Here is a 26918-nt window from a genome sequence, read left to right on the forward strand (position 1 = left end):
TCTTGAAGATAAACATCTTTTATCTTCTTCTCCCAGCCTCCTCATCTTTTTCAGACAGCACCTTGAGGTGTTCTTCCCCACCTATTTGCTTAAAGCAAAAAAACCCTTAACGCCTGGGATAACAGTGCATGAAGTAGCCATTGTAACCTCCCAGATACAGTTTTGGATTTGTGATATATGCCACGCCATTCTGTACTATAGGTTTGCCTCAAAATAAAAACAGGAACTGTAAACTTGTGTATCAAATCCTGATCATAAGATGCAAGCCTCTTTAACTATCAGATGACTTGTAATATATAAAATTTTGGATTTTGAAATTAATTTTTTTTAAATAGAAATTTTGTACTAGCCAGCACAACCCAACTCTTCTGAGCCTACCTTTTCTGAGCCTACATAAGTCAAAGTCAATGGAGTCTCCCAGTTCCAACAGGACGTGGGTCAGACTCTTAAATTCTAATCTGGACATTCTTTCTGGCAAAGATCAGCCTAAGATCACATAAAACAGACAGCATTCGCCTTTTAGCAATACAGAGATATGCCCAATACCTTGCAGAGAACCACAGGGCTTTAACACCATCAGAACTTTATCAGATCTCTCATCTACAAGCTCTAGAAAAAAGCCTTCCCCTCAGGCTACTCCTTGAGCCTTCTGGTATAGCTCACTCCTTCCACTCATTGCCCAGACTGGGTGAGAGCTGCAGACAGGAGAGTAACACCAGCGTCTAGTACCGTCTGGGTGCTAGCAGTTGTCAGGGCAGCAAAGTGTTATGAAGTGAGGATAAATGCCAGCACCCATCACAGTGGTCAAAAAGGTCACCAGTGTTGCCAGCTGCAGCCAACAGGAGTAATACAGAAAATGCTGCTAAGGAGCAAAACACCTGTGACCAGGGAAGAGAGAGAACCCAAAATATGTGATGCCAGCTTGATAGTCTGAACAACCAACCACCTTCTCATTTTAAGGAATCTCACTGCTTGCCTAGGAGTTCACATTCTGAGCTATGAAAAAATGTTGCATCAAAAATGACACAGCAGCATTTGTTTTGCTTCTGAATGATAAAAGCACTTTTATGACTCACCCAAATCAGTGGATCGTCTCTCATAAATTCACAGAAACTATCAGAAAGAATTTTGTTTACAGATCTTGAAAATAAACAGCAGCTTCTATTTCTAAAAAAAAAAAAAAATCTTTTAAAACCTTATCTTGGAAAGATGTTAATTTAGCAATAAAGTTATCAGCACGTGAGATAACTTTCTTCAGTTTTGAGTGATGAAACTGAAAACTCACAACAGTGATTTCCAAAGTAAGATATTTCAGCAAAGTCACAGTTGTCTACCTGCCAGGCAATCAAGCACGCGCTTTTCCCTCTATGCAGGTTAGCTCTTATTTTGTCTAATTTTAGAGGCGAAATGTTAGAGGACTGAAATGAATAAAACATCGTTGGATAAGCCTCTTTCCTTCTACTTACGTCAAAACTTCAAGAAGTTTTTGAAATTTAAGTAATCATATTAGGTGCTAAAGGGTAAAATTTTTAAGGGTAACTGTGTGACTAATACGCCATCTCTGCAGCTGATGATGCCAAATGATGGCCACTATATCCATGAATTCACTTTAATTCACGCTTTAACCAGGCACCCTCCTTTCTATTATGTTCTTTCATTATGTTCTCACCTTCGCTTTTCTTCCCCACATCCTGTTATCAACTCAACATGTTTCAGAAGGAATTTTGATTCTAATTGAAGAAAACTACTTCCATAACTCACAGATCTGTTTAGGAAGCTTGCTTTCTGGTATCTCCCTCTCTTACGGGCACTCTGATATCTAATAAGGGATAAGCCTTTTCCCAAGTATCCTGCTCCCACTGAACTGCCCGTTTTCATGGCACATGTAGTTTCACCAAGACATCTACCCATTTACCAAGTGGGTTGGACTTGGTCAGTAGTAAAGCATTGTTGGGGGAAGAGGGGAACAGACAGACATAGACTTGGAGACAATGTAACTGTAATTGTGCTTCCTCTGGGGGGGGGAAAAGGCCAAAAGGAACAAAAAGCCTGATGGCAAGTTGCTAACTGCTCAGTGTTCTCCATTGACACTAGTCAGTCTTGCATACCGCAGAGCACCCCCTAAATATGACCAAAATTACTTGGCTACTTAACGTCAAGGCTGTAGATACCCTTTCTTTGTGCCTCATTCAGTCTGGGAGGTACCTCTATACATACCTTGATGTCAAAGGCAAGTGACTCCAACCTCACAAGCACTTTCAAGGTTTTCTCTATCATGATCCAGCGTTTTCTTCTGTTTCAACCCAAAACAGAGACTAGAGCAGATTCAGTCAGATCAATATATTGACAAAAGCCTTTGGCTCCTCGGGAGGAGCCAGCCTGCCAGGGTACAGTCCAAATTCTTTACCCTGTCGTGATTTTATCCCAGTTGAAGTGCAGTCAGTTTCATATCTGTGCTTAAATTGTTTAGATGCTTAAGAGACCTCTTGCTTGGAAACACCTAATGAGAAACTTTTTTTCTTATTTACATCATGCTGTTTATTTCCATAGCACTTTCACTGCATTTATTGAGCTTATTTTTTGTTTTCCCTATGTGATACAGATATACTGATTTGAATTCACTACTTCGTTTCAGACAAATTCCTTTGTTAAACACTAACGTTACATCTGCCTGATGCGCAGCCTAAGACAAAGATGTTAGTCAACTGTCAGAAAACAGAGAAAGTCAATATGGCAAACAGAAGACCCTAAATCGTTTTGTCTCAAAATTCACTGCTAACAGACCTGCATCTTCATCAGTTCAAATAAAGTTATTACAAAGATCAGGGTGCATATCAGAATGGATGGTAGTTCATTAAGGATCACATGGGATCCCTTATCTTCAAGGGGATCATATACATATATAAAGAAAAAACAGGCTCTGTAGAACTGTCTAGTTAGAAAATCACCAAGTTACTAGGAATTGAACAAAGGTCAGTGATGGCAAACAGATGAGTCAGCGCCATCACTGAGAAATTACCCTCCTGATTTACTAGTTTAGAAATCCTGGCAAATCCCAGTAAGGTCCCACTTATCTTTTGCAATGACTACCACCAGCCATAGGAACATTCACAGTGTCCAGCCTCACAACACTTTTCCAGAGAACACAAGCTGTTTGATTTGCAGTTATGTACTTGAAGTCACATTCTGGGTAAAACAGAAGGGATTCAGATTCGAGTTCCTTTACAGATGGAGATTCTCTATGAACATTTAGGAATTGCTGTGAGAACTTCAAGCCTAACATCATCTGAGAAGACAGAAACTTCCCAAGGTCTTCTATTGTGAGAAACAGTCTGCTTGTCTCCCAGGAAAAGAAGTTCGAGAAGTGTTGAGAACTCAAACATTAACTTGACTAGACATCAAATTCCAGCTAGTCTTAGAGCACAGTGCTCCACCTCTAAGTGCTGGAGAACCACTCTAGTTCCAGCGCTGCTCCTCTCCTGCCAGGTTTAATTTCTTTACGATGTACCAGAAAAACCACCTCAGCCAGCTGGAACTCTAAACCCCATCAGGGACACTGAAATCATTCTGGCTCATTTGTGTCTCCGGTAACCTCTCTGCTAGGGCTCAACACACAGACCACTTCCAAGAGGAAATCATGAGTCACCTTTTCACCCCACCCTCACACTATCAATCACATTAACTATTTTATTCAATCAGGGTCTAACAGTCAAAGTAAAGTTAGTGGAAAACCTAAGGAAACATATCTTAACTCTCAAAAGGCAACAAGGGCCTGTTTCTAATAATGTTGAGGTTTGCCAATGTTGCTTTTTTCTTGTCTTACAATTTAAGTATTTACAGTGCAGCCTTTATGATCACTAGAGGGGATTTTTATTTTTAATTTTTTGCATCTTTTGGAATGTCTGCAGAAGTAACAGCATGGTGTCCTGTCTCTTCCAAGCACACCATCCCCCTCAGAGTCTATAGTTTTCACTCTATTCAAATGTAGATGTATTCACTCTATTGTGAATGTAAATGAATCTAAATGTATTCACCCTATTCAAATACAGGCCAGATTCTCAGCTGTAAATCATCATCACTTCAGCTAAACCAAGGGGGTGATGCTGCTTTATACAAGCAGAGGTGCAAGGCCCCTCAAACCACCTCTATCCATACACAGATACTGCTTCAGTTTTGTTCACAACAGATTCATCATGCTTTTAGGAAGAGAGAAAGCCCATTAAGACCAGGGATGAGAAATGCCGTGGTGGGATTACATTTGAAATGTTTTGATTAAATTTGAATTATTCCTCTTATAGCCCAGACATTAGCTGTTTTACCAGTTAGATCACGTGGCCAAATGTGAAAGCAGCTTTTGGAAAACTATCACTTCTGAGAACTTTCACTTGCAGAGTGCGGAGTCAGCGAGTGAAAGAGGAGGGAGGAAAGACCACAGGATGAGGTACTGCACTCACATGTCTATTTAGGGAGGAAAATTAGATGTCCAAGGCTTAAATGCCCCTTATCTGAAGGGAGGGGAAAATGGACAACAGTGATCATGCACAGAACTACAGCAAGATGAGCTCTGCACAAAGTCTTTGCACATGGATCCAATTATCTATAGGGTTATCCTAGTGACCAAGGGAGAGTAAAGCCCTGCATTCACGTTTTTCATCAGTCCCACAAGTGCTTGTATCTGTGGTAAAGCTGAAGCAGCAAAAAAACCTCTAAACTTGCAGACCAAAGCTCAATCCACAGCTAGATCATTGCTTGATAAGATTTAATTTTTTATTCACCACCACAAGACTGTACCAAACCTTCAGTCCTAGGGAAAAAAAACTATTTTGATTATTCACTGTATCAAACTAGAAAGTGCTATCCCCAGGCAAAAATTAGGCCTCAATATGCTTTATACAGAACAGAGACTCTTTATTAGATGGGCACAATCCTGAAAGCTTTTTTAATTAACGAGGCCAGTTCTGATCTTTTCCAGGGCCAGTTTTCCACCCAAAATGTTGCAGCCAAAGAAATAAGAATGTGCATAAAGCTGTATGTTTCATTATTTCTGATTAAACAGATAGATATGGGAGTTATGGAGTAAAATTTTGAGGATTTTTGTGAGCCTCTAAAGAGACTAAAGGTATTCTGCCTTTGAGGAGTGAAGATAAGAAATACGGCCTGCCTCCTCAAGTCAAAGAGCATGTACAGATATATGTATATATATGTATTATATAAATATATGCACATGAATGACTGCACACACAAGACCTATTGGCCTCAACATGAGAAAATTGAGATTAAAAGGACCATATGGACATTCATTATCTAATCGAACAGGGGAGTCCCAGACCCTATACTAACTGCACACTCAGAGTCTGCACTGAAATCCCCCATGACCCAACTCTCCTCTCCCTGATCACCAAATGGTCGAGGTTGGGACCTCTAGAAGTCACCTTGTCCAACCCTCCTGGTCAGGCAGGGTCACCTAGAGCAGACTGCCCAGGACAATGCCCAGACAGGATTCGATTTCCTAATGCATGAATTGGTCAAGATGGCTTCTGACATCCAAAACACTGGCCAAAGCTCAGATCCTGACTCCTACACTATGACATGTTTTAGTTAATTGAGCTTGAAACTCAAACATGCAAAGACAAAATTCTACTTCATGCATAAAAATGGAAGATAGCCTTTGCTATAAGACAGTGTATTTTCCTGAGAAAGAACATTTGATTTCCTGCAAATGTGAAAAGATGCAAATTCAAAATGTTTTAGCCTTTATGGTTAAGTTAGAAACAATGCCACATACAGGCAAAACCGCAGTTCTAAAAGGTTCTTTCATCTGTGAAGGATTTTTAAAAGCTTCTTTTTAGCCAGGAAAACATACATCTTTATTTAATTTTTAAATAGAATTAATCTTGAGGGAAACATATTTCGATCACAGGGAAGCAGCATGAAATTCAAACAAATTCTTTTGCAAATCTAAGATAATAACGGCTTACAAAACCTCAAATTCCAGGACTTTACTCATCCCAAATATCCTTTTAAATATGGAAATAAAATGAGAAAAGCATAATGCTCTTAACATACAAAGCATTTTTTGGATGTGGATGCTTTCCACTCTTGGGGAAGAGTGTTGACAGAACAGTACCTTAATTTCCTTTGTGAAAGGCATGTTTGGGCTATAATTTTTCCATCAGACAAGCCAGACATTGAATTCTTTAGAAAGACTAAATCAATGAACTAACAATTACTGTAAGAAGACTTACACTAGCTGAGGATGTGATCCTTGGGCTTTTTGTTTTACAGGCTCAAAATAAATTTTACCATGTCATTCTTACCATCATCACATTGCCTCAGGACAAATGGAAGCTGACTGTCTGAGAAACCAATTTTCATGTAACGATGATTGAACTAACTAAATAAAACCTGGCATTTTAAACTTTACAGAAACATTCAGAACCTTGGAATTGTACTGTTTGTGTTCTAGAAGTGACATTGAGGTCATTTAGCATTTTTTCTTTAGAGGAAACAACCTAAACAACATCAGAAAGCCTCCATCCAATCTGAAGGAGGGAAATATAAACTGGAAAAACTGCCAAGAGAGAAGATAACAAAATACTGGCATCTGGAGAGCTGTCTGCTTGGCAAGCATGCATGTCATTTACAAATGTTTGCTCATAATTATATTCCTGGAAGACTCGGGTGAATAACACTGTTGAGAAAGATGCTACTTTCAAAACTGCCTCTCCATCATATTTAAATAAATGCAACACGCATGGAAGGGTGAGTGTATCTAAGGCTATGGCCACAAAAAAGGGGAACCCATGCCTCACACTGCCCCAGTACCTGCGAGACAAGGGGGAGGAAGGATGCAGCTGCGTATTAGGACATCCACTGAACTCGCAGCTCTTCGTCAAGCTTTCTGGAGGAGGGAGGGCAGGGATGCTGGCAAGGTGCCACCGTGTTTTTTGCTTCCTGTCATGACACAGCCGACACAGAAGGGCACAACTAAGAACAAAGAATTTTCTGAAGTGACACTAGAAACAGGATTGAGCCATCAAGTTCACATCATACAGGGTCCACCCAGTCACAAGACTGCAACAGAGAGGTTATACATGGGGTATTTGCTGATGGCTGAAGGCATTATAATTCCTTGCTCATCTCTTTTTCTGGGTAAGCTCAATCTTAACAAGATTTTCCAGGCAAAACAAAAATAAAATTATGGAATTAATAAAATAAGGGTGAGCAACAGCTCTATTCTAGGAACATTTCGACAATTCCAGAAGAAACATGTCACAACTTCCCCAGATGAGAACATTAAGGACAAAATATTCTGGGATGAATGGTTTATCCAGTCAGAAACCAAGATGGAAACATGCCAAACAATGTTTTCATGATGCCTCCCATACTCTGCCCATTGGGGGACAGGGCAAGGTCATAACCCAGACCATAGTGAAAATTCCAAGGCTTTGAAAGGGGCCGAGATTTTACTCCAAAATATGTTATCAATATTGAGGTGCACCACCTCATACCACTGATGGGAATGACAGTTCATAAATTCCTATTTTTTAGAAAAGGATGCTTTGTAAAATAACATCCTTAAGAGAATAGAACAGTATTTGTTTCAGTCCCAATAGCACTTCTTAAATTAAACACCCATCTCAGGAACTGAGGACCTCTACTCCCCAAGTTCTGGAGCGCTAAGTTCTCCCATGTTTTCAGTTTTCAAATTTCTTTACACCCAGAAGCACAATCAAAGTCTCTTCAAGGTTAAGCATGTTGCCAGAGTTGGGTGTCCACAGTCTGCTGCAGAAAGGTGAGGAAAAACACAAAAACATAGAAAAAAGCAGAGTTCCTGTTCCTATTTCTGATGAACCTTCTCAAACTCAGAAACGGAGCCCATCTGAATGAAATACCATGAAGTTTTCAGGGCTTCTTATTTAGAACATGGCTGGGCCACAGCACACTGAACTCCCCAGCACACCTCAGCCTTGATTTGTACAACAGATTCCGGTCTAGGAAAATGGGACATGGACAAGGGTCACACAGCTGTACATACCTCTCTGAGAATTTAATCCCAGCCACTGCCAGCAGTAACTGCCAGAATGGATTAAGGGAGTTAAGAGATCCCTCTTTGTTTGTTTGGCTATGTGAGAGAAGTCCTCAAGGCACCGCACACAGCTCTGCTCACTTCCTCACTACAGGAACAAAACAATTGGGAAAGAAAGTGCTTAACACATCTGCGACAGCCCTTTGCATTTGATGATTGCTCTGTCCAATAACTTCTCCATGCTTCTTGGACCCATCTTCTAGAAAAACAGATGGCTGTACTGTCCATCTGGAATGTTACTATTTTCCCATGACTAGTCTTAGCACATGCAAATACTGACTCACCTCAATGAGAAAAAGATTTTTTTAATCCCCCCTTATAAAGCTAACATCACTCAAATTTTATAGCACAGATTCTGGGTCTCTGCCTGCCTTCAAAATGCCACAGACTCATCCTGGTGTGCAGGTCCAAAGCACCGCTTCACCCTTCCTTCCACTGCACCATTCTGCTTCCCAAGGCCCTGTCAGATGCCCATGTACGTACATCCATGCCCGCCTCTCTTCTGTGAGAGTGAAGCACTCTCAGACACAAAACTTCTTCGTGCATAGTGACTCTGGCACCCACAGCCCATCATACAGGCATCATATTTATATTAGCAACTGAGTTGGTGTTGTCACAGGCGGAAATGCTATTGCAAGTGAACCAAGAAATTTTTCACAATGAGGGTGGTGCAACACTGACACAGGTTGCCCAGAGAAGTGGTAGATGCCCCATCCCTGGAAACATTCAAGATCAGGTTGAACGGGGCTCTGAGCAACCTGGTCTACTTGAAGATGTCCCTGCTCATTGCAGAGGGGGTGGACTAGATGACCTTGAAAGGTCCCTTCCAACCCAAACTACTCTGATTCTAAAATTTCAGGTTGCTAGGGGTTTATATTGGTGAAATTCATAGCTGTACATGAAGTTTATATTGCTTGACCTTTAAAATTCTCTCTCTAATAAAATGCAATCAAATACAAAATATTTGCTGTTAACAGGGTTCTTGCAGGGTCCAATGCACAGTAAACTTCCAGAGACAAGCCTGTTAATTATTACTTTTTTTGTTTTGGTTATAGAGGTTACTTTAGAATAATAACAGGCCAAATCTGCAGACAAGTCAACACATACTTTCCAACCCAAACCTCTGACAATAAACTCCAGTTAGAGTGCCCGCTGGAAGATGAGGCAGGACTTGCAGCAGAGCATGTCACAGCCTCTGTGAATGGATCAATGTCATGTTGAACATGAACTAGTACAGTGGCGACGGTCTGGGCACTTTGACCCAGGATGGTCTCCCATCCATGCTACTCCCCTTTTACTGTGATCAACATAATGTGCCCTCAGGTGCTTGAGGAGGCATATCTTGTGGCAGCTGACTCTTCTACTCTGTCAATAAAGGCCACTCCTTTTGCCCTACAGGAGGTGACTCTGTAAAAAATGAGCTAACAAGAACAGATGAATAATAATGTTAATCTTAAACATAGGAGACTAAACTGTATGCTCTTCGGTGCCTCCTTTGGAGTCTCCCTGTCTCCTCAGGCTGCTTTCAGATGTTGTGGGCTGTCAACCATGTTTTACATTGCTAATGTAATAAAAATGCTCCTGTTTGTTTCTTCTTTTTCTAGCCAGCTGGGCAAAACCCCTCCTCCCAATTGTGAAACACACAAGCACACACCCCCAAAAAATCCACCTTCGCCATTTCTCAGCCAAGTAAGGGCAATGGACTGTATGAAACAGCTCCATGTATCTCAGTACCTTCATCTGCCAGGGTGCTGCTAACGGGTATCACACTGGTTCTGGTCTTCCCTTCTGCTCTTAACTCACTTTGTCTGCCAGCTCCATCTGCCCAGTTTCTGAGGCAGCAGACCACGGCACATCCCAGATGCAGAAGTAACAGCACCCTGATGCAAGTTATGAACACAACCTGATGCAAGTTATGAACACCCAGTCTGCGCACTCTTCTGCCTGAAAAGGATGACACTCATTTGGTCCTTTCAGCTTCTTCCTCCAAAAACAAACTCAAAGCAAGTCCCCATAAGAGACAGAAACACACACACGCACGCTCTGGTACCCTCACCACATCAGACCTATTTATTGTGCAAGGCAATGAGGCCAATCGAGTCCTAAAAAGAGGTCCTGAAGCACAGAGACTGGAAGAGGAGGGCTGGAAAAGCCCAGCATGACTCTCCTCAGAATGTTTAGATCATCAGCTACACCACCACAAACAACAGCAGTTTGGATAATTTGCCTGGACAGTTTGCTTCCTTTATTTCTGCAAATAATATGAACAAAGAAATGTCATATGAAGAGGAAGACAGAAAAGCAGCAACAGATAGCAGACAGGGAGAAGTAATCTTCTTTTCACAACACATTCAGTGAAAAAAAACACAAAACCTCAAAACTTTAAGAGAAAATAATAATGGGAGAAAGAAAGAAAGAAACAAAACAAAGCCCATGATGTTTTCAGGGAATTGCTTGGCTGGACACTATCAGAACATGCCGTTCCAAGTACCTTAGAAGATCAGCAGGGGAAGTCCCTTTATAGCTGGAAATGTTTCCTTGCCTCCAAGAAAAAAAAAAATCAGGAACCATTTCATTCTTATTAGTGTATTTGAGGGGAAGTTGCAACATTAATAAATAAATTTTAAAAAATTTCAAGTGAATATTTCCCCTCCAAAAAAATACTCTCTGCCTCCTTTTTTTCAAAAAGTGTTTGCTCCTCAAAAAGACCAATTACTTGGAATGACCAGGACTATTTATCACTGTATTTAGGTTATCACCACTGTTATCACTGACAATGCAAGAGGACAGGAAAGTGAATTATAATGTAAGAACTCATTTTTTTATTCAGTCATGCAAGAAACAGTCTATATTATTCTACAATATAATTATACAAGCCTTGAGGTATTTTATTTAAATAACTTCTTTAAAAATACACTAAATATTAAAATAAAATTATATCAAGATCAGTTTATTTCCCATTAATCTTCTCTATCCTCTCTAACCATGGCAGTAAATTTGAAGCTGCCAATGTCTGATCACTCAGAAAACCTATTTTCCAAAGTCATCAACTCATCCCAATACCTCATAAGCCTCACCTTTAAAGTTAGAGCTAGTTAACATAATTTGATAAAACTTTATTTTTGTGGGAATGAGACACACACAATTCAGAGCAGGTTTTTTCCTATTATTTCCAGCAGTAAAGTTTCCATCATCCACATTACTTACAGCCGTAAATTCCAGATATTCCCACCCCATTATAAGAAATATTCCAAGCATCAAGACAATTGCCATGAATGCTCCATTTGCTGGTGAAAAGCATGAGAAACAACAAAAAGAAGATCCGGTCCATAAGATCCCACGCAACATTTTAAAGCACTGGGCTATGGTGGAATAGAGAGAGTTGCTTGCCTGCTTGTGCTCACATTTTTTCTTCCCTGAAAAATTTCATCAGGTCCTTTTTCATTCCATGTCAGAACAGAAACCACTATTACAACTACATGTGTTCCGTCGCCCAGCCAACCAACCTAAATGTGATGTGCTCACATACGTAAGAGAGCATACACAGAAGCACATCAACATACCCTTCACAGCATTTCACTGCGTTTGTCTTGTGTGCACAAAGTACCTGTACTTCAGCATACAAATATTCTTCTCATATCCATAAACTGAAATTATCTTCAGGTATGAATCAGTAGATGAAATGATCAATATCTAAACCAAATGCTAAAAGCTTGATCCACTCCCAACCTTAGTATTTCTATAACATTTAGATTTCAATATCCCCTTCAAAATACACACAGATAGTTTACTATTTATGCTTTTTCCAGGAGTAGAAAAAACATCCAAGACAGTACTTCCTGGTGCTATTTCTCTTATGTTTTTAGCACCCCACATTTACCTGGTCATTCACATCTCAAGTCCCATGAATAGAGGGCTTTACTGCCTAGACTCATCATGAACATTCAGTTGGCTTGAAAACCATTTCTGAAGCACAACTAGAGACAAGATCGGGACTTTGTGATTGATAATGAATACAACCAGTTGCATGAACCATTGTAAGCAATGCTTGTTTAAGTGTTCTTGCCTTTGATTAAATGTGTCATTAAATGTGTCTGGGCTTTAAAAGCATGGGAAACATTAGTCTCAATATACTGAAGACATGCCAGGGTGCTGCTAAGTGCTTTATAATGTTTTGGATTTCAGTGGATTCACATGTACATCTCAGACACCAAATCATAGTTGACCACCTCTGTCTCAGTACTCCAGGGCAAAACCAAGTGGCAACCACCCCACTTGAACATTACAACATTAAATTTCCAAATTTATGATCCAAATGAACTGATTTCACCAAATAAGACAACAACAAAGCAGATTCTGAATCTAGGTGATCCAGAATTACAGTCATACAGTAAGGATAAGGCTTGTTCTGACCTGGATTTGAAAGACCTTGCCCCACTTCTGGGCATCTCCTAGTAGTCCAATAACCCAACCCTACTCTGTGGATCACCAGGATGCCAGAACAGCGACAACAAAGATGTATGGAAGATTGCTAACTCCACTAAATCTACCCTCACTAAACAAATCAAGCTCTCGAGGCAGATTTTTTTAGTCTCTCCAACAAAAAAAAACTAGGTTCAGAAGTGCCAGCACTAATTTTACCCTTAAAGAGACACACAGCATGATGGAGTCCTGCCTACACCAGGATCTCAAATGGGTGGCAGTTCATTGTTCACTAATGTTTACCCATCACCCCACGCCTTCCCCCCAGCTCAAAATTAAATCTAACAACCTGAAGACAATTCAACTTAATTGCAACTGCATCATCTTCTTCCTCGATCCAACTGCCAACCCCTGCCATTTGAATGTGCAGTTGCTAGGGCAACGGATGTGAAGAGCATGCTTTGTGTTGCCACACACATCTTTGGGAGCGATGCCAACATCTGAACTCCCACAGCTGGGATGGATTTAACACCTTCCTCCCCAGAGCAGCCTGTCCTTACTTCCAGTGCAGAGGATATGGCAGCCAGCCCTTGGCAAGCAGCTACTTCTCCTCTGCAGATTGACACCTGCATGAGAATGACAGATGGCTGCAGCCAAGCTCAGTGTAATCAAGCACTGAAGATGCTTGATGTAACACTATCAAATCAAACGTTCAGCTGTGCTAGACTTCATTTGCAGGAGGTTACGGGGTACAGAGTTTGTCGTGTACATAGATAATGAGGAAAGAAAAGACCATGTACCTTCATTTAAAAATAATTTTCTTCTGGAGGTTTCTCATCTACCTATTGCTGTCCACTTACCCCCTCCATACTAACAGAAGGTTGCATCATATCTAGAGGACTACATGGTCTTCCCTCCACCTCCACAATTTTAACCTAGAAATCATGATTAATGTGTACAGATACCTTCCCATTAACCTCTACAATTATCTTCCAGGGCAGACTGCTTCCCAGAGTTTAGCTCTCAATCTCTTTCCTATTTATTTAAGATGAAGGGTTTAAACTTAGGTCAGAGCCTACTTTGCCTATGACCTTTTATACCTCTTTTGAGTCTGCAAGGTTTATACTCTTCTACAAAAATTAAGGTGCACTCCAAGCCCTCCCTTTATAGATATACACATGTATGTTTAGCAAAGAAACATCTAACAATCCTTCCTATAGCTGGAGCTCAAGATCACAAGCTAAATCTGCTTTTAATGGCAAGTAAAACTATCTGTAACAATTGCAAATAGCCTCCCTGCTACTGCACTCATGTGTAATCACAGCTAATTACAGCATACAAAAGTGCCTGTTAAAATGATAAATAGTGTAATCTAGGAAGTCCTATAATCCTCTAGGAACCCCATACAACACTAGTAATGGAGTGCAATGTCTGCAAGTCACCCACCGAAGGTTAAAGTTGGTACCTCAGACTCACTTGGTCTCTCTGCGGTGGACAACATCCATGGTGTTATGCTCTAGGATGTGACAGACAAAAAGAAGCCACTTTAGACTTATTTCAAGGCCACATCTTTCACAGTCCTGTTCTCCTACAAATATGTTCCAGAGAAGCACAACAAATAAGCCAGCTGCAAGACACTGGCGCGTGGCTCACACAATCTACAAGCTGAAACCACCTTTGTATTCCCATCAGTGCCTCCATATGTTTGAGGCACATAAAAGAATTCATGAGCTCCCTCAAAGCTCAGCAGAGGCTCACCACCACACTGAAACACATTTCCTCACCTCTCAGATATAGACACATTCCATATGTGCCAATATTTTAAGTACAACATGAAACAAATGTCACAAATGTCACAGTACGCAGGACTTTGCAACTTGCGTTCATCTGCACTTCAACAAGAGTCAATAACCACCAACAATAGAGAAACATGGACAATTCTAGGCATAGACAGGGAAACAGAAACCAAAATTTTAACTGTTTCAGGACGTGTCAGCAGCCTTTGCAGAGTAAGTCACATTTTCGCAGAAGAACAATAATCAGATCCTGCAACGCTTGAGGGGCGAGAAGGTGGATGGGGAGGGACCTCTATTCTGATTAAGCAAAAGCACTGGTGTTGCCCCATATTTTTAAGTAGAAAGAATATGCCGAAGGGAGAAAAAAGCACATTCAGATCTGACAAAGTGATCATTAAATCAAGAACTACACTCCAGAAGGGAGCTGGGGGTGTGGGGAGGGAATCTGGCAAACCGGAGAAGTGTCACTATTCACAGAGGCTATTACAATCAAATCAGTTTGTCACACAGAACGCAGCAATGTAACTACACTGTACTGCTAAGAGTTCACATCACTTTGTCATGCCAGTTTATGGTGTTCCCCTTTAATGTCCACTCTCCTCCAGCTCTGGATTATCCCCAGGCCCCATCCTGGCAGATATCCAAGGGTGCAATGAGCTGTCACTCTGCTCCATGCCCTGAAACTGTTGCTTGCAGCGCGCTGTCGGGCAACTGCTCAAATCCAGACGCAGTGCCAGGATACCTCCCTCTCCAGCGCCAATCCTGCATGCATTGCTGGACTCGACACGTAGTCCCAAACATTAGTAGCTGTCTCTGGTCTTGTTCACAGTCAAACTGGAAAATAGGGTTAGACTGCAGCAATGCAGTTACAGAAGACACAGAGGAATCAAATGAGGAAGGCCTACATTATCTCTGAGGGACATTTAACGCAGTACGCTTACACAGGACAGCCAAGTCTTTCATGACACTCATTCCACAAAACTTATGAGGACTGGGATACTACTAAACATTCTGAAGGACTGCTTACTGTGACCACAAAGCCTGTCACCGAGAACGTCTGTTCTGGAATAAAGAACATGAATGCTAAATATGTAAAGCTAACCCAGACAAAGTGCCCAGGCAGGCATGCCCCAAGCCTCCTCTGCCTTCCAAAGGAGGGCAAAATCTTCTAAGGCAGGTATAGAGGCAGAGGATGTTTCCAAGGTTCAAATCAGCACTTGCAAATATGAAGATGCTTCAGCTCCTGAGACAACTGATCATTTTCCACCAGTTAGAAGTGAAAAAAAGCTGGTGCTACCTTCAAGAAACATGTGCAGGTGCAGAAGTCGGAGCTCCGGGGTGCTGTGACACCTCAGTCCCTCACACTGCCCTGGATAAGTCACCAACCTGCTCATCCCACGCTCCCCAATTTGGGAGCCAGGGAGACGTCTGTTCTGTTTATTCCCATCACTGTATCATTCCAGAACAGTGACTTATCCTGATCCTTCTCACTTGCATAGTGATTAACCACCCCTGAAAGCACTGGAAAATAGGTGAGAAGAGTGGAGAATTGGGCCCATGGCAGGCAGTGTTTATAGGAACATGGGGCAGGCAGTGGGCCATGAGTATGCAATTCTCCACTTTCAGTCAGATATCTAAACTTTGGCACCAGTGAGTTAATGGGGATTTAATCAAACACAGCAGCAGTCCCTCCTGTGGCTTGGGACACAAGAAGGGTTTCTTAGGAAGCAGTTAGGCAGTATCGTCACACAGGGTCTTTCTGTGCTGTCTTACCAAAAAAAAACCAGCTCTGTCTTTCCAGAACATAAGGATACAATCATAGCCCTTTCATAAAGGGAAGATGCAGTCGAAAGCAAAAACAAGGCTTATAAAACAGAGGGTCAAGCAGGAAAACCAGGAAGGCACATAAGACTCTCATTCTGTAGGATCAGACTATTATTTTCCTTTATGAATAACTAAAGAACATCACTTATCTCTGAAGCAAGCTTATTCTCCCTTTCCCCACATGGATGTCTGTCCTGGTTGAGGGATCACTGCTATTTGTTTAACACTGAAAAGATGTTCTTGGGATTTAATACTTTTTGCAAGGTCAGTACTCGGTGAAAAAATTGAGACAAACCCAAGGTTTAGTTAAAAATAAGACAGACAAAATATCCTTTCAGCAGAGCGACTGTCGTTCCCAAGTATTTTCACTAGAGCTGCTTGCTGCTAAAAGCCGATGCTGACCAGGACCACCACACAGAGGCAACGTTTGCCCTCAGTAAGGGGTTAACCAGGACAGGTGGCCGAGGACATCCTAGGGCCAGGAGAGATAGCAGGGGGGTGAGAGGCTTCTCCTACCTCTTGGCAAGAGACAGCTGCCCCCAGCCCCACTTCAGCCTGGCAGAGGGGATGGAAACTCCAGGGAAACCACAGGAAAAGAGCAGGATGGACTTTGACGCTAATATTAATGAGCAGAGAATGTCCACCAATGGGGGGGGGATTCTTTCTTCCTATTTTTCTAACAAACCAGCATGTTTTCCCCAGAGAAAATTTCAGGTGGTTTGTGTCTTACACTATTGCTTTTGATGTAAATTGTGATGTAAAAAGGAGAGTCCCTCAGCTCTGCATTAGGTTCTAAAAGCACCTCTTGAAAGTGGCTGTGACAAAAAAACAGCCATTTATAAATCCTTGCTCACAGACTGAGCCCTTCTGGCTGAGGACAGTTCTGATCAGTCCCTGCATGACTTCCCCCACAACCTGCAGAGACACAGTCCCTCTGCGATGCTGTGGAACAAACAGAAGAGGGAACGACATGCCTTGATTTTCGTTTGATGCAAGGGGGTCAAGTGCAGGTGCTGCAATAGGAAGGTGGGGATACGCTGACCGCCCCCCCCTCAGTGGCAGCCTGGAACAGCACAGACGCAGTGGAGCACCTCCCTGTGTGGTGTCGAGGGCAAAGGAGGGAATAAGCCATACCTCATAAAGACACGTTACAGCAAGGAGTCTTCCTGCACGCTGAAGGGCTCTGGAAGATGCTGTGCTTTTGAAATGGTCATGCTCAGCTCAGTTATTATTTTACAGGTAGACAGAGGAACTGAGATATTAGCAGAGCCCAACGTCCTGAAACACCAGCAAAGGATTCACGCTGTTGGCGTCAACACCTGAATTCACATTCTGAACTTCTGGTTGGCAGAGACCAGGCACTTCTGGGGTATGATTCATCGCAGCCTGGAGGCAACATCTCAGGTATGTCAGTTGAATCACACCCTAAAAACATCAATTCTGCTCCACTGCCTGTAGCGGGAGCTGGTGGTGACTGCCCCACATCAGACATCCATTATGAGCATCTAACCTTTGGGCAAGGCAAGTCCCAAAGTGCCCATAAATGGCCTAGGGCTGGCCGGGCGAGGCCCTCCCCTCCGCTGGGGCTACAGCAGGCCAGGAAGGGCAGGAGGCGAGACGCTGACTGCCAGGGAAACCACAGCCAGCAGTCTGACACCGGTGTCATCTCTCAACAAAAAATGTCACTCTGACAAAGACGATTTCTTCTATGAAATAAAGTCCAACATTTCCTTTTTTTTTTTTTCCCCAGAAGTGAAAAACAGTTTGGCATTTTTATACTGTTTTTACTTTTTATAACCCGTCACTGGTATGGAGACCATCACAATGGAAGGTGATATAGAAACAAAGCAAACTAAGATCCAAGTTCATTTTTAGGCAAATCTTCTGGCACATTCAGACTTTTTCTTTTTCCTACTTAGAATAAAATAGGGAATTTCAGAGTGCTACAACTTGCCAATTCCATGTTTCAACCAGCTCCATCAAATATCCCAGGTGGGGTCAGACCTTTTCAGTTCATTAACTAGCCAATACTGAAATACAGCATTATCAGCAAACATGCACCTAAGGTCCTGTCCTTCCATCAGAACCCACTAGCTTGGCCTTCAAATCACACCAAACTGCACCCAAAGAAACCAAGACCTAGCACTGCACATAAGCAGCATGCTTTGCTCTTATTTGGTGGATGAACTTTCCGTAACAACATTTCTCCTTGGAAAGTCACGCCATCCTAGGGAGACTGCACGGTAATTACATGGTGCCTTTTGTGTTCTCCAGTTTCTTAATACTGGGATGTCATAGAAGTAACACTACCCTGTCTTTGTTCTCTTTCCCAAAGAGACTTTAAAAGTACAAAACAAGTAATTAATGTCAGATTGTTAATGACCTATCCCCGTGAGCCTGACTGGAATGAGCAAACAGAACATATTTAACATTGCAGGTGCAGATCCAAGGACAAAAACAAAGTGGAAGAAACCCTTTACCCCTCCTCCTCTTTTCTCTCTCTCACTTATACTCCTTTTTCCATTAAGGCAGAATAAAACCCTTTTGACCATACAGATACTCTTCCTAAGCATTTGCTCTGTCTGGCCTCCACCAACCATTTAGGGTAAGTGAACAAAACATGAGTATATTTGTGAGCTGAAACTAGAATATCAGCTTTCACCTTTCCTCAAAAAAGCTTTAGATTCACAGACCCCAAATGTAATTGTTTGGACACCAGCATCAGCGACAGCAACTGCAGCGACATGCCCCAGCTCTGCGTGCACTGGGCAGCACTCCCCAGCTGCTCAGACGGCTACACAGGCTTTCTAAAGCAAAAAGGTGCTTGCTCGTACTAGCGCACAAATACCAGCATCGGGACAGGCTACCCACTGCCTGTGTTGATGGTAGGAGTACAGGAAACCGGGTATCACCGTTTAGTTCCTTCACATTCAAGATGCTGTGCAAACATCTCGGGGGGGGCTGGGGTAGACACGGCTGTAGTTTCTCAGTGAGTTGGTCAGGCAAGACACCTAAGTGGCCTGCTATCTCAGTAGATGACAGTTCTGGCCTTCACCTTACACTCATATTGCAAGACCATTTCCCTCTTCAAAAAAGGAAAGCCCATCACTCCAAAAAGACAGTTAAGCATTCAGCCAGTTAACTGAGAGTACAATATAGTTCCGCATGGCAAAGCAGAGATAACCTATGAAAAAACAGTGGGAAGTAGATCCTCACCTCTGCTGTGCTGCACAGAGAGAAGCCCCTCTCCGTCAAGATGTTCTAACAGGCTCACCATGAGAACAAAGGCAGCTTCCACTACCTCCTAGGCAGCAACTCCCTCTCCCACCCAAGAAGGGCAAGACTGGGACACTCTAGCTGTTCCCTGCAAATCTGTAGGAGTAGCCCCACATGGGCCCCAAGAGCTGTTCTCTCTTGGAGCAAGGAAGGCAAGGAAGGCAGGCACAGCTGTAGAACAGCATACAGAATCACAGAATGACTGAGGTTGAAAGGGACCTTTGGAGGTCATCTAGTCCAATGTCCCTACATCATCATCCAGATCATTAACGAAGATGTTGAACAGGACTGGACTCAGTATTGACCCCCGGGGTACAACGTTGCTTACTGGCCTTCAACTAGACTTTGTATGACTGATCACCATCTTGAATGAACACACACGCACAAAAGAACGGCCTAAAACGGCATCCTTGTCTAGAGTCTAGCTCTTGCTTCACATTTCTTAGGAAGCACAAAGGCTCTTCCTGACCTCACTGTGACTGGTTGCATGGTATTTCTCGTTCGGGGGGGAATGAAAAACTCCAATAAACAGGAAAGCACTACAGAAATAAAAATAAACCCAAAGACTTTGGAATGCCTACATTTTTTTCCAAATGTATTTTTTTTTCCAAATTCATTCTCTCTGTTCTTCAGTCTCATGTCTTACTAAAATGAGAAAATGAGAAGCAGAAAAGCAACCCTTGCTCTGCTCACTAAAATGTCAGTATTGAAGCTGCTGTGAGAAATGAACACCACCAGGAAAAAAAAAAAAAAAAGAAGAAAAAAACCCCAACAGTCTAACACCATCCTGGCAAATACAGTGCAACCTTGGTCAGCCTCATCTGTTAGCCCCTGTCACAGAGGACAGGAAACAGTACCAGCTGCATGTGAAGTAGATCACATTGTCACTGGCATCATGTTTTCTAAGAAAAGACACCCAAGTTTGTGCTTCCAGAAGATTAACTCTAATCCCAAAAGTGGACATGGGTGAAATAACAGACAAATTCATCACACTTAAGTGCATCTGGCTAGAGACTTCCACTGTCCTCTTCATTACACTTATCAGAGTATGAGAACAGATTACACTCCCTGATGGAAAGCCACATTGTCAAAGTTGGGAATGATTTTGTATTCTTCTGCATTATTTGCTTATGGCTGTGAACTACTTTATAAATACAAGATATGTGAAGCATAAAACCTCAGAGCAAACCAACTAACAGATCCCAAATATAAGTAATATTAACAATTTGAAAGGTCTAGTACATTAGTCACAATTAGAAGCAAGTGACATATTTGTTTTCCTGTTAAGATGCTAGTAAAAGTGGCAAATAGTTGTGTACAGACAATAGCTGCTCATTTTGAATATGAAATAACTGGTGTGTAATCGAGGTTTCCTAGAAGTCAAGGGCAAAATCCAGAGTAACTTCAGCATAGCCATGCAGAGACCAGAGACGACAGCAATCAATAAAGGAAGACTCTCCATTCCCCTCGAGTAAAACTTGCTACTAAGATTTCACCAGAACCTCTACGAAACACAGCCAAGGAAGAGGGTATCAGGTTCACTACAGAACAAAGGTCTGCTTAGACAACTCTTGGGAACTCATCTCCTCTCCCCTGCATCAGCTACACATCAGTGTAGCTGAGTATTCCCTGGGAGTGTCCTGCCTTATATTGCAGAAGTCATCCAGAGCTCTTAAGACCCGTATGTAGCTGGGCTTTGTGGTTCCAGTACAGTTAACACAAAAGGTAACCTGGCAGCCAACTATAAACACATGGTTTCCTTTTATTTATGGCACTATGTAGGAGAGGGAACCAACTGATTCTGGAAGCACAAGTTAGTTCCCTGCGGAACAGAAATGAATCCATTTGCTTTGACCGGAAAGTCAGTATGTGCTGACAATGAGGGCTCTCAATTCATTCCATTGGTGGCAGTCAGAAATATCCAAGTTTGTTTTTTTTAGTGTAACAGGATCACTCCACCAATGTGCGCCTTGCTGTTTGCTGCCTCAGACAGACCCCTTGCTGGGCAGTGTGTGGCTCTTCTCTTTCCTACCCTCTCCTCCAAGAAATATTATGCATCATTTGTTTATACATATAAATGAACTAGCCAGCTATTTGAGATGGAGAAACTTCCCCTTGCTACTGTGAGACTTCCTTTTGCCATACATTTTAATAAGGCACAAGTTACTCTGAAAACATAGCAGTAAGCTATAATAATGAACAATAATCCTACATTATTGAGTTGTTTCCAGTGTTCCAGGCAGTAAGATGCTATCTATTCAGTTAATAAAATCCAATTTTCTATAGTGCTTTTTGCAAGGGTTATATCTAACTTAAAGAAAAAAAGAGACAACTTGGAGGGGCATTAGATTGCTAGATTAGCTAGCTAAAGATCAGATTTTATATTGTGATTACTGTGCACACACACCAGGCCCTCAGAAGTGACAGGTATTGAAGAGATACTTCAATTAAGAATCTCAATACCTTGCTGAAATGCTTCTGCCAACACAGCAACCTAGACAGGTACATATCCACAGAATGACACAGGAAATGAAGAATTTATTTGCAGAATATATGCCTGTATTGACTGACCCATTACTGGTATTCTTAATTAAATAGAGGGCTGATTTCAACATCACTATGGCTGGAGTCACCTCACACCACTGCTTCTTATGAGAGTGCCATCAACAGAAAAAAGCATGATTATGCTGCACAGAATGCTTCCTTTTTGTCTTTTTACAGTAAAGCGTGACTTTAATTTCGGACAGTAGTGTGACATAGAGGGGCTGCTGTCTGAATCACACAGTGACAGGAAATGAATGGAAAGAGGGAGGAAGAATATACTCGCATAACTGTTTTAGCACAGAGAAGACAGTAGTGGAATACAACCAGCAGCTCCTCACAAGGAGAGCACTGATTACCTTTGGGCGCTTCCATTCAACTTTTCTTGGTGGTGCTGATTGATAGAAAAGGGACTCATCTGAAGCTGGAAACTCAGGATCTTCGAAGAGCCGTCTCTGCTGGATACACTGCCCTTTCAGCTCATGGTACTTCTGATCTTTGAAAAGTCGCACTGACGAAGACATACCTTTCTGTTTAGATAAGGTGAGTATCAGCTTGTGCAAATTATGAAACCTCCTTAAAGTCCACGGATGATGCCACTCGATGGTCTCTAACAATAGAGCATGTAACTTGTTCTAAATAAGATTAATTACCGATTTATGTGAAAAAAACAGATTATAAATTAGATTATGTTAAGTAGTAGACTAGAAAACCATAAAAATCAGCAAGATCTTCTATATTAGGATGGTATTTTTGGCTGAACAGAACTCGTATCAGGAAAGACATTACAGAGTCCAGACCAGGCACAAAACCAGCATTTTTCTTTATCTAATTGATTGGAAAGTTAACTGAGTGGGGCTTGGCTCTCAGTTCTGTACTATGTGTGAAGGGCTGGACCATCTTTCTGTCCTACATTTTTCTTCTGGCCACTAAAGCTCTAATTATCTACTCTAACTCTTACGCCTAAAGAAAACAAAAAACAGATTTCCACAGTTCTCCATCTTAATTTAAGTGACAATACTTTGGCTGCTATTATTTTCTTTGAACTTCATGTTGTATTTCAGAGAACTGAATTCCCAGAAGCAGCAAATATTTGCAAATAATTGACGAGAATTAAAAAAAAAGAACAAAACCAACAAAATCAAAAACAACTCACAACAACAACAAAAAACGACTTGCTCTCAGGCCTTAGTTCCCAGAATCGCAACTGTCTAACCTGCCAAGTTTACAGTCACAGCCACAGAACTCAAATAAATTGCTTAAAAACATTCTAAAAATCAGAAATCAACTACAGAAATCATTCAGGATAGTCTGAAGTCTGGGGGACATGAGGGATGCTACCTCTATGTCACGAGAGGGAGTGGAGAGAGTGTCTGAACTTACTCTGTTTGGAACACTCTTGTGCGTCAGTTCCTCTCCTCTTCCTTCCCGCCACGGGTCAGAGATGTATCTCCCCTTCCTCGAGTTATCTACAGCAATAAAGACAAATGCAGGTTGTCCTGGTGTCAGATTGTAAGATTTAAACAATGTGCATGCAATGGGCTTGGCATCACGTTGTCCTAGCAGCCGACTTGCTGTGTCCTGTTGCAGTGATCTCAGCTCGTGCTCCTTGAGCCACCTGCAGCATGAATTGGATGAGACTCCACAAATCTGCAGAAAACTAAACCAAGCTGGGCACAAGCCTTTCCAGGCACAGAAGTGAGCACAATGGGAGAAATACAGAAGAGTAAAGAGGAACACTGGGAAATTTCAAATTTAGCATGGTCTTTGTTCTTGTGAGTGAAAGCTACCGTGGCCAAAATAGTCTAGGGATGGTTTTAACACTCTCCTGCTCTCCCTCTCTCCTCACCCCAAAACAAATCATATGGTCCTTCCAGGATGAGGAACACTGCTCTAATGCCCTCACTCATGGGAACGAGGAGAGTATTCAGGAGCACTCTTCTACCTTGTTGCCATTCTTGTACCCATTCCAAAGCTTCCTAACCACACTCAGAGTCATCTACCCCAAGTGTAAGTATCACCTGATTTCTACCAATAGAATCTTAACACAGCAAAGTGATAGGATAAAGAACCAATTTGTTCTTGATATTTTGACCAGCCAAATCTTCAAATGCCAGCTCATGCTCCTTCCTTTCTCAGGGCAAAAATCCAGCAGTGAATTTTGCATACATCAGGACTGTAACGACTTTGAGTCAAATCCTGCTGCTGCTGGAATCAATGGAAAAAACTCCATTTTCAGCCAGGCCAAGGGCTTCCCCTTCCGGAATTGGGCCTTGGAGTCCCTTAGTGACTGTGTTATCCAGCTTCAATAAAACAAAACTATACTTAAATGAACTGTTCAAAACCAAAATGTCTTACTGATACTATGCCATTTTTAGTAATTTCCTTTTTCTTAAGGGCTGTGTTTTTGTTAATTACCTCCCTCAAAAAAAAAAAAAAAGTCACAAGGCATCTCACTTGGCAGATGGCCTCCCAAGGCAAGGCAAATAGACTTGCTTCCCCCCCAAACCAGTTCTTCAAATTCAAGTGCAGAACGATTTGTCAATTATACTAACATGGCTCAAGGCCAAAAAAAAATTAAATAGTTTGGCTAATTTGGGTGGGATATAGATTATTTCATGATAACTGGCATTGATGCTTATTAAAAATTCCCCACGAGCTAACCGAGATTCTAAACCGAGCCTGTTTGCAAGATATGTTTGTTTTTAAAATAGCCCCTGGGTGATAAGGTTTTCAGCTGCCACTGCCTAATTCATAGAGATAGGTCTTTAATGACCTCATTCCCCCACCCTTTCTCCCCTTCTATCTGCCGGACTGGAACATGAGTCCTTCCAGCATTAACACCCCGTAACACAACAGCCAGTCTCATAGCAGTGCACAGTACATGGTCAATAAAGCACAACACATGAAATCAAGCTGCTACCTGCCTCGGCTGGGCTCCAGGGCTCCCAGGGCTGCCTGGCCTGGCTGCTAGCTGCTTTCCATCCGCCCAGGAGACAGCGAGCTCTGGAGCTGAAGTCCCATCACCATCCGGTGAACTAGTAGGAACCCTTTTTTGCAGGAACTCAAAACCACCCTTTTGAAACACAACAGAATTCTCTTTTTCTTGTTGGAAAGTCCACAGTAAAGAATGTAAATGCAGTTTCTATACAATAGCCTGGTGGTTTGAGCACAGAGGATGGAGAACCACAGCTGAGCCCCTCCTCTCCTGGGGTGTTCACCTACTAGGATATGGCCTAACCCGGCTGAGACAGACAGCAGGCACCTGGCTCCCACTCCAAGACTTATTTTTGAAGTACAGCTCCCAGTTTTTGACACTCAGTTGAACACCGAAGCTCCCAAACTAAGATCCACACTCCCTCCTCCTTTCTCGAGTTCACAGTAGCACAGCTTCCCCTGCTCTGCACCTAACAGATTTACCTCTGGTTCGGCTGACACTCAATGTACAGCTGCGTTGAGGCAACACCAGGCACGGCTTGGCAGCCGCTCTTTCCAGGGCTCCCTGCGCTGTCACGCGATACGGAGTGAGCTGTGCAGAGCGTTATGAGGGCTAAGAAACACGGTCCTAAAAATACCGTACAACAGTTCAGAGACCCTTTACCACTCTGTAGAGAGAAAGGGACAACTCCAGGAGAGGGATGGAAGAGAAAGGAAGGGGGAAAACCCCCAAAGAGCTCTACAGGTCAGCCATTCTTATATTTTTGGCTTATTTCCCTGACCACATACAATTACAGTTTTGCTTTTCATCTCTTCCAGCCTCTGAGCTGAGCTCCCCAGCACTTCACCTCTCTGGGCAGCACTACAGCTCCACAGCTGACCCCAAGGTTTCTACGGCACCATGACAATCCCCCTTGGTTCCTGCAAGAGCACAGGAGGTCCCACATCGCTCAGCTTTCAACCACTGAGCTCTAAAGTCTTTCTCCGACCCTCTCTTTTTCCAGTGAGATTCCTATTTTGATCAGAAAAAGGATTTCAGCAGAACAGTAAAGACAAGCCAGCACAGGTCCCCGTTTCAGTCAGGCTCTACTTGCAGAGCCCCGTCCTCAGTCTAACAACAGAAGAATTTCATTTTTACTTACAGTTGATACTCAGAGACACTTCCCCCTGTCGGAGCCGGCAAGAGTACGGCTAAATCACATTCAACACAGTGGCAAATACCAGCTCCCGGCATTATTAGCAGCCTTAAATTAAAGGGACATTCACTTGAAATCCAGTTCTTCACAGAAGCATTAAGACGAGCGTGAAGTATTATTTCTGCTACCCAACAGTATTTATTTATACTCATATTTTCCCATCTTAAACTTTCTCTTCCCCAGCTGCTACATAGAAGATTCATAACAAACCAGACTGACTTAACTGTCCAGACAGATGAGTGAGCGAAAATTACAGCCTCACTACCATTAACTTAATGCAATAAGTACAGAAAAACTAACAGAAGAGGTCATCTCTTCTCAGCCCATTTTTGTTACGCTGTGTAACTAAGTGACACACAGCGTAAAAAGTCAGAGAGAGAAGTTATTGCAGCTGTTAAGCCAGCTGCACCCCTCAGCAGCGCGCTAGCTTGCATGCGAAAGCATCCGTCCCACTCCCGTCCCCGCAGGAAGGGGCAGGGACAGCACAGAGCTGGGTTTGCCTTAACAAAAACCAGTGCTTTCACTCCCAAAGGCAAAGACTGCCAAGCAGTTGCAGTGAACCCTCTGTTCTAGATGAAATTCCTCTTCAAGGAAGAGGCTTCGTGTGTTGTAACTCATAGATTTTATCACGCACCCCACTTTTCTGTTCCAACTGCAGGACTCAAAGGAATTTCCATGCACAGCACCAGGACTAAAAGGGCAAGGTGCATTTCTAGCCAGTATTTAACGCCACAGTTGAACACGGCTTTGAACATGAAGCTGTTTCTTCCAGCAAGTGGATCCTGAGATGAAACTGCCCAAGCTCAGGCACACCCCAGCCTCGGGACCACATTCCTG

The 26918-nt window shown here is 42.4% G+C and overlaps 1 protein-coding gene across 1 annotated transcript in view; it reads right to left on the reverse strand.

Moving 5' to 3' along the window:
• Positions 1–22472, reverse strand: part of LOC104619259 (calpain-5-like) — a 55288-nt gene extending 32816 nt beyond the window's left edge. Inside the window, exon 1 of the mRNA XM_010285067.1 lies at positions 22308–22472. Coding sequence (XP_010283369.1) covers positions 22308–22472 — 165 coding nt within the window. The remainder of the gene's footprint in view (positions 1–22307) is intronic.
• Between the last annotated feature and the right edge of the window lie 4446 nt (positions 22473–26918).

Source organism: Phaethon lepturus, unplaced genomic scaffold, assembly GCF_000687285.1.
Source record: "Phaethon lepturus isolate BGI_N335 unplaced genomic scaffold, ASM68728v1 scaffold34820, whole genome shotgun sequence".
Taxonomy (NCBI): Eukaryota; Metazoa; Chordata; class Aves; order Phaethontiformes; family Phaethontidae; genus Phaethon; species Phaethon lepturus.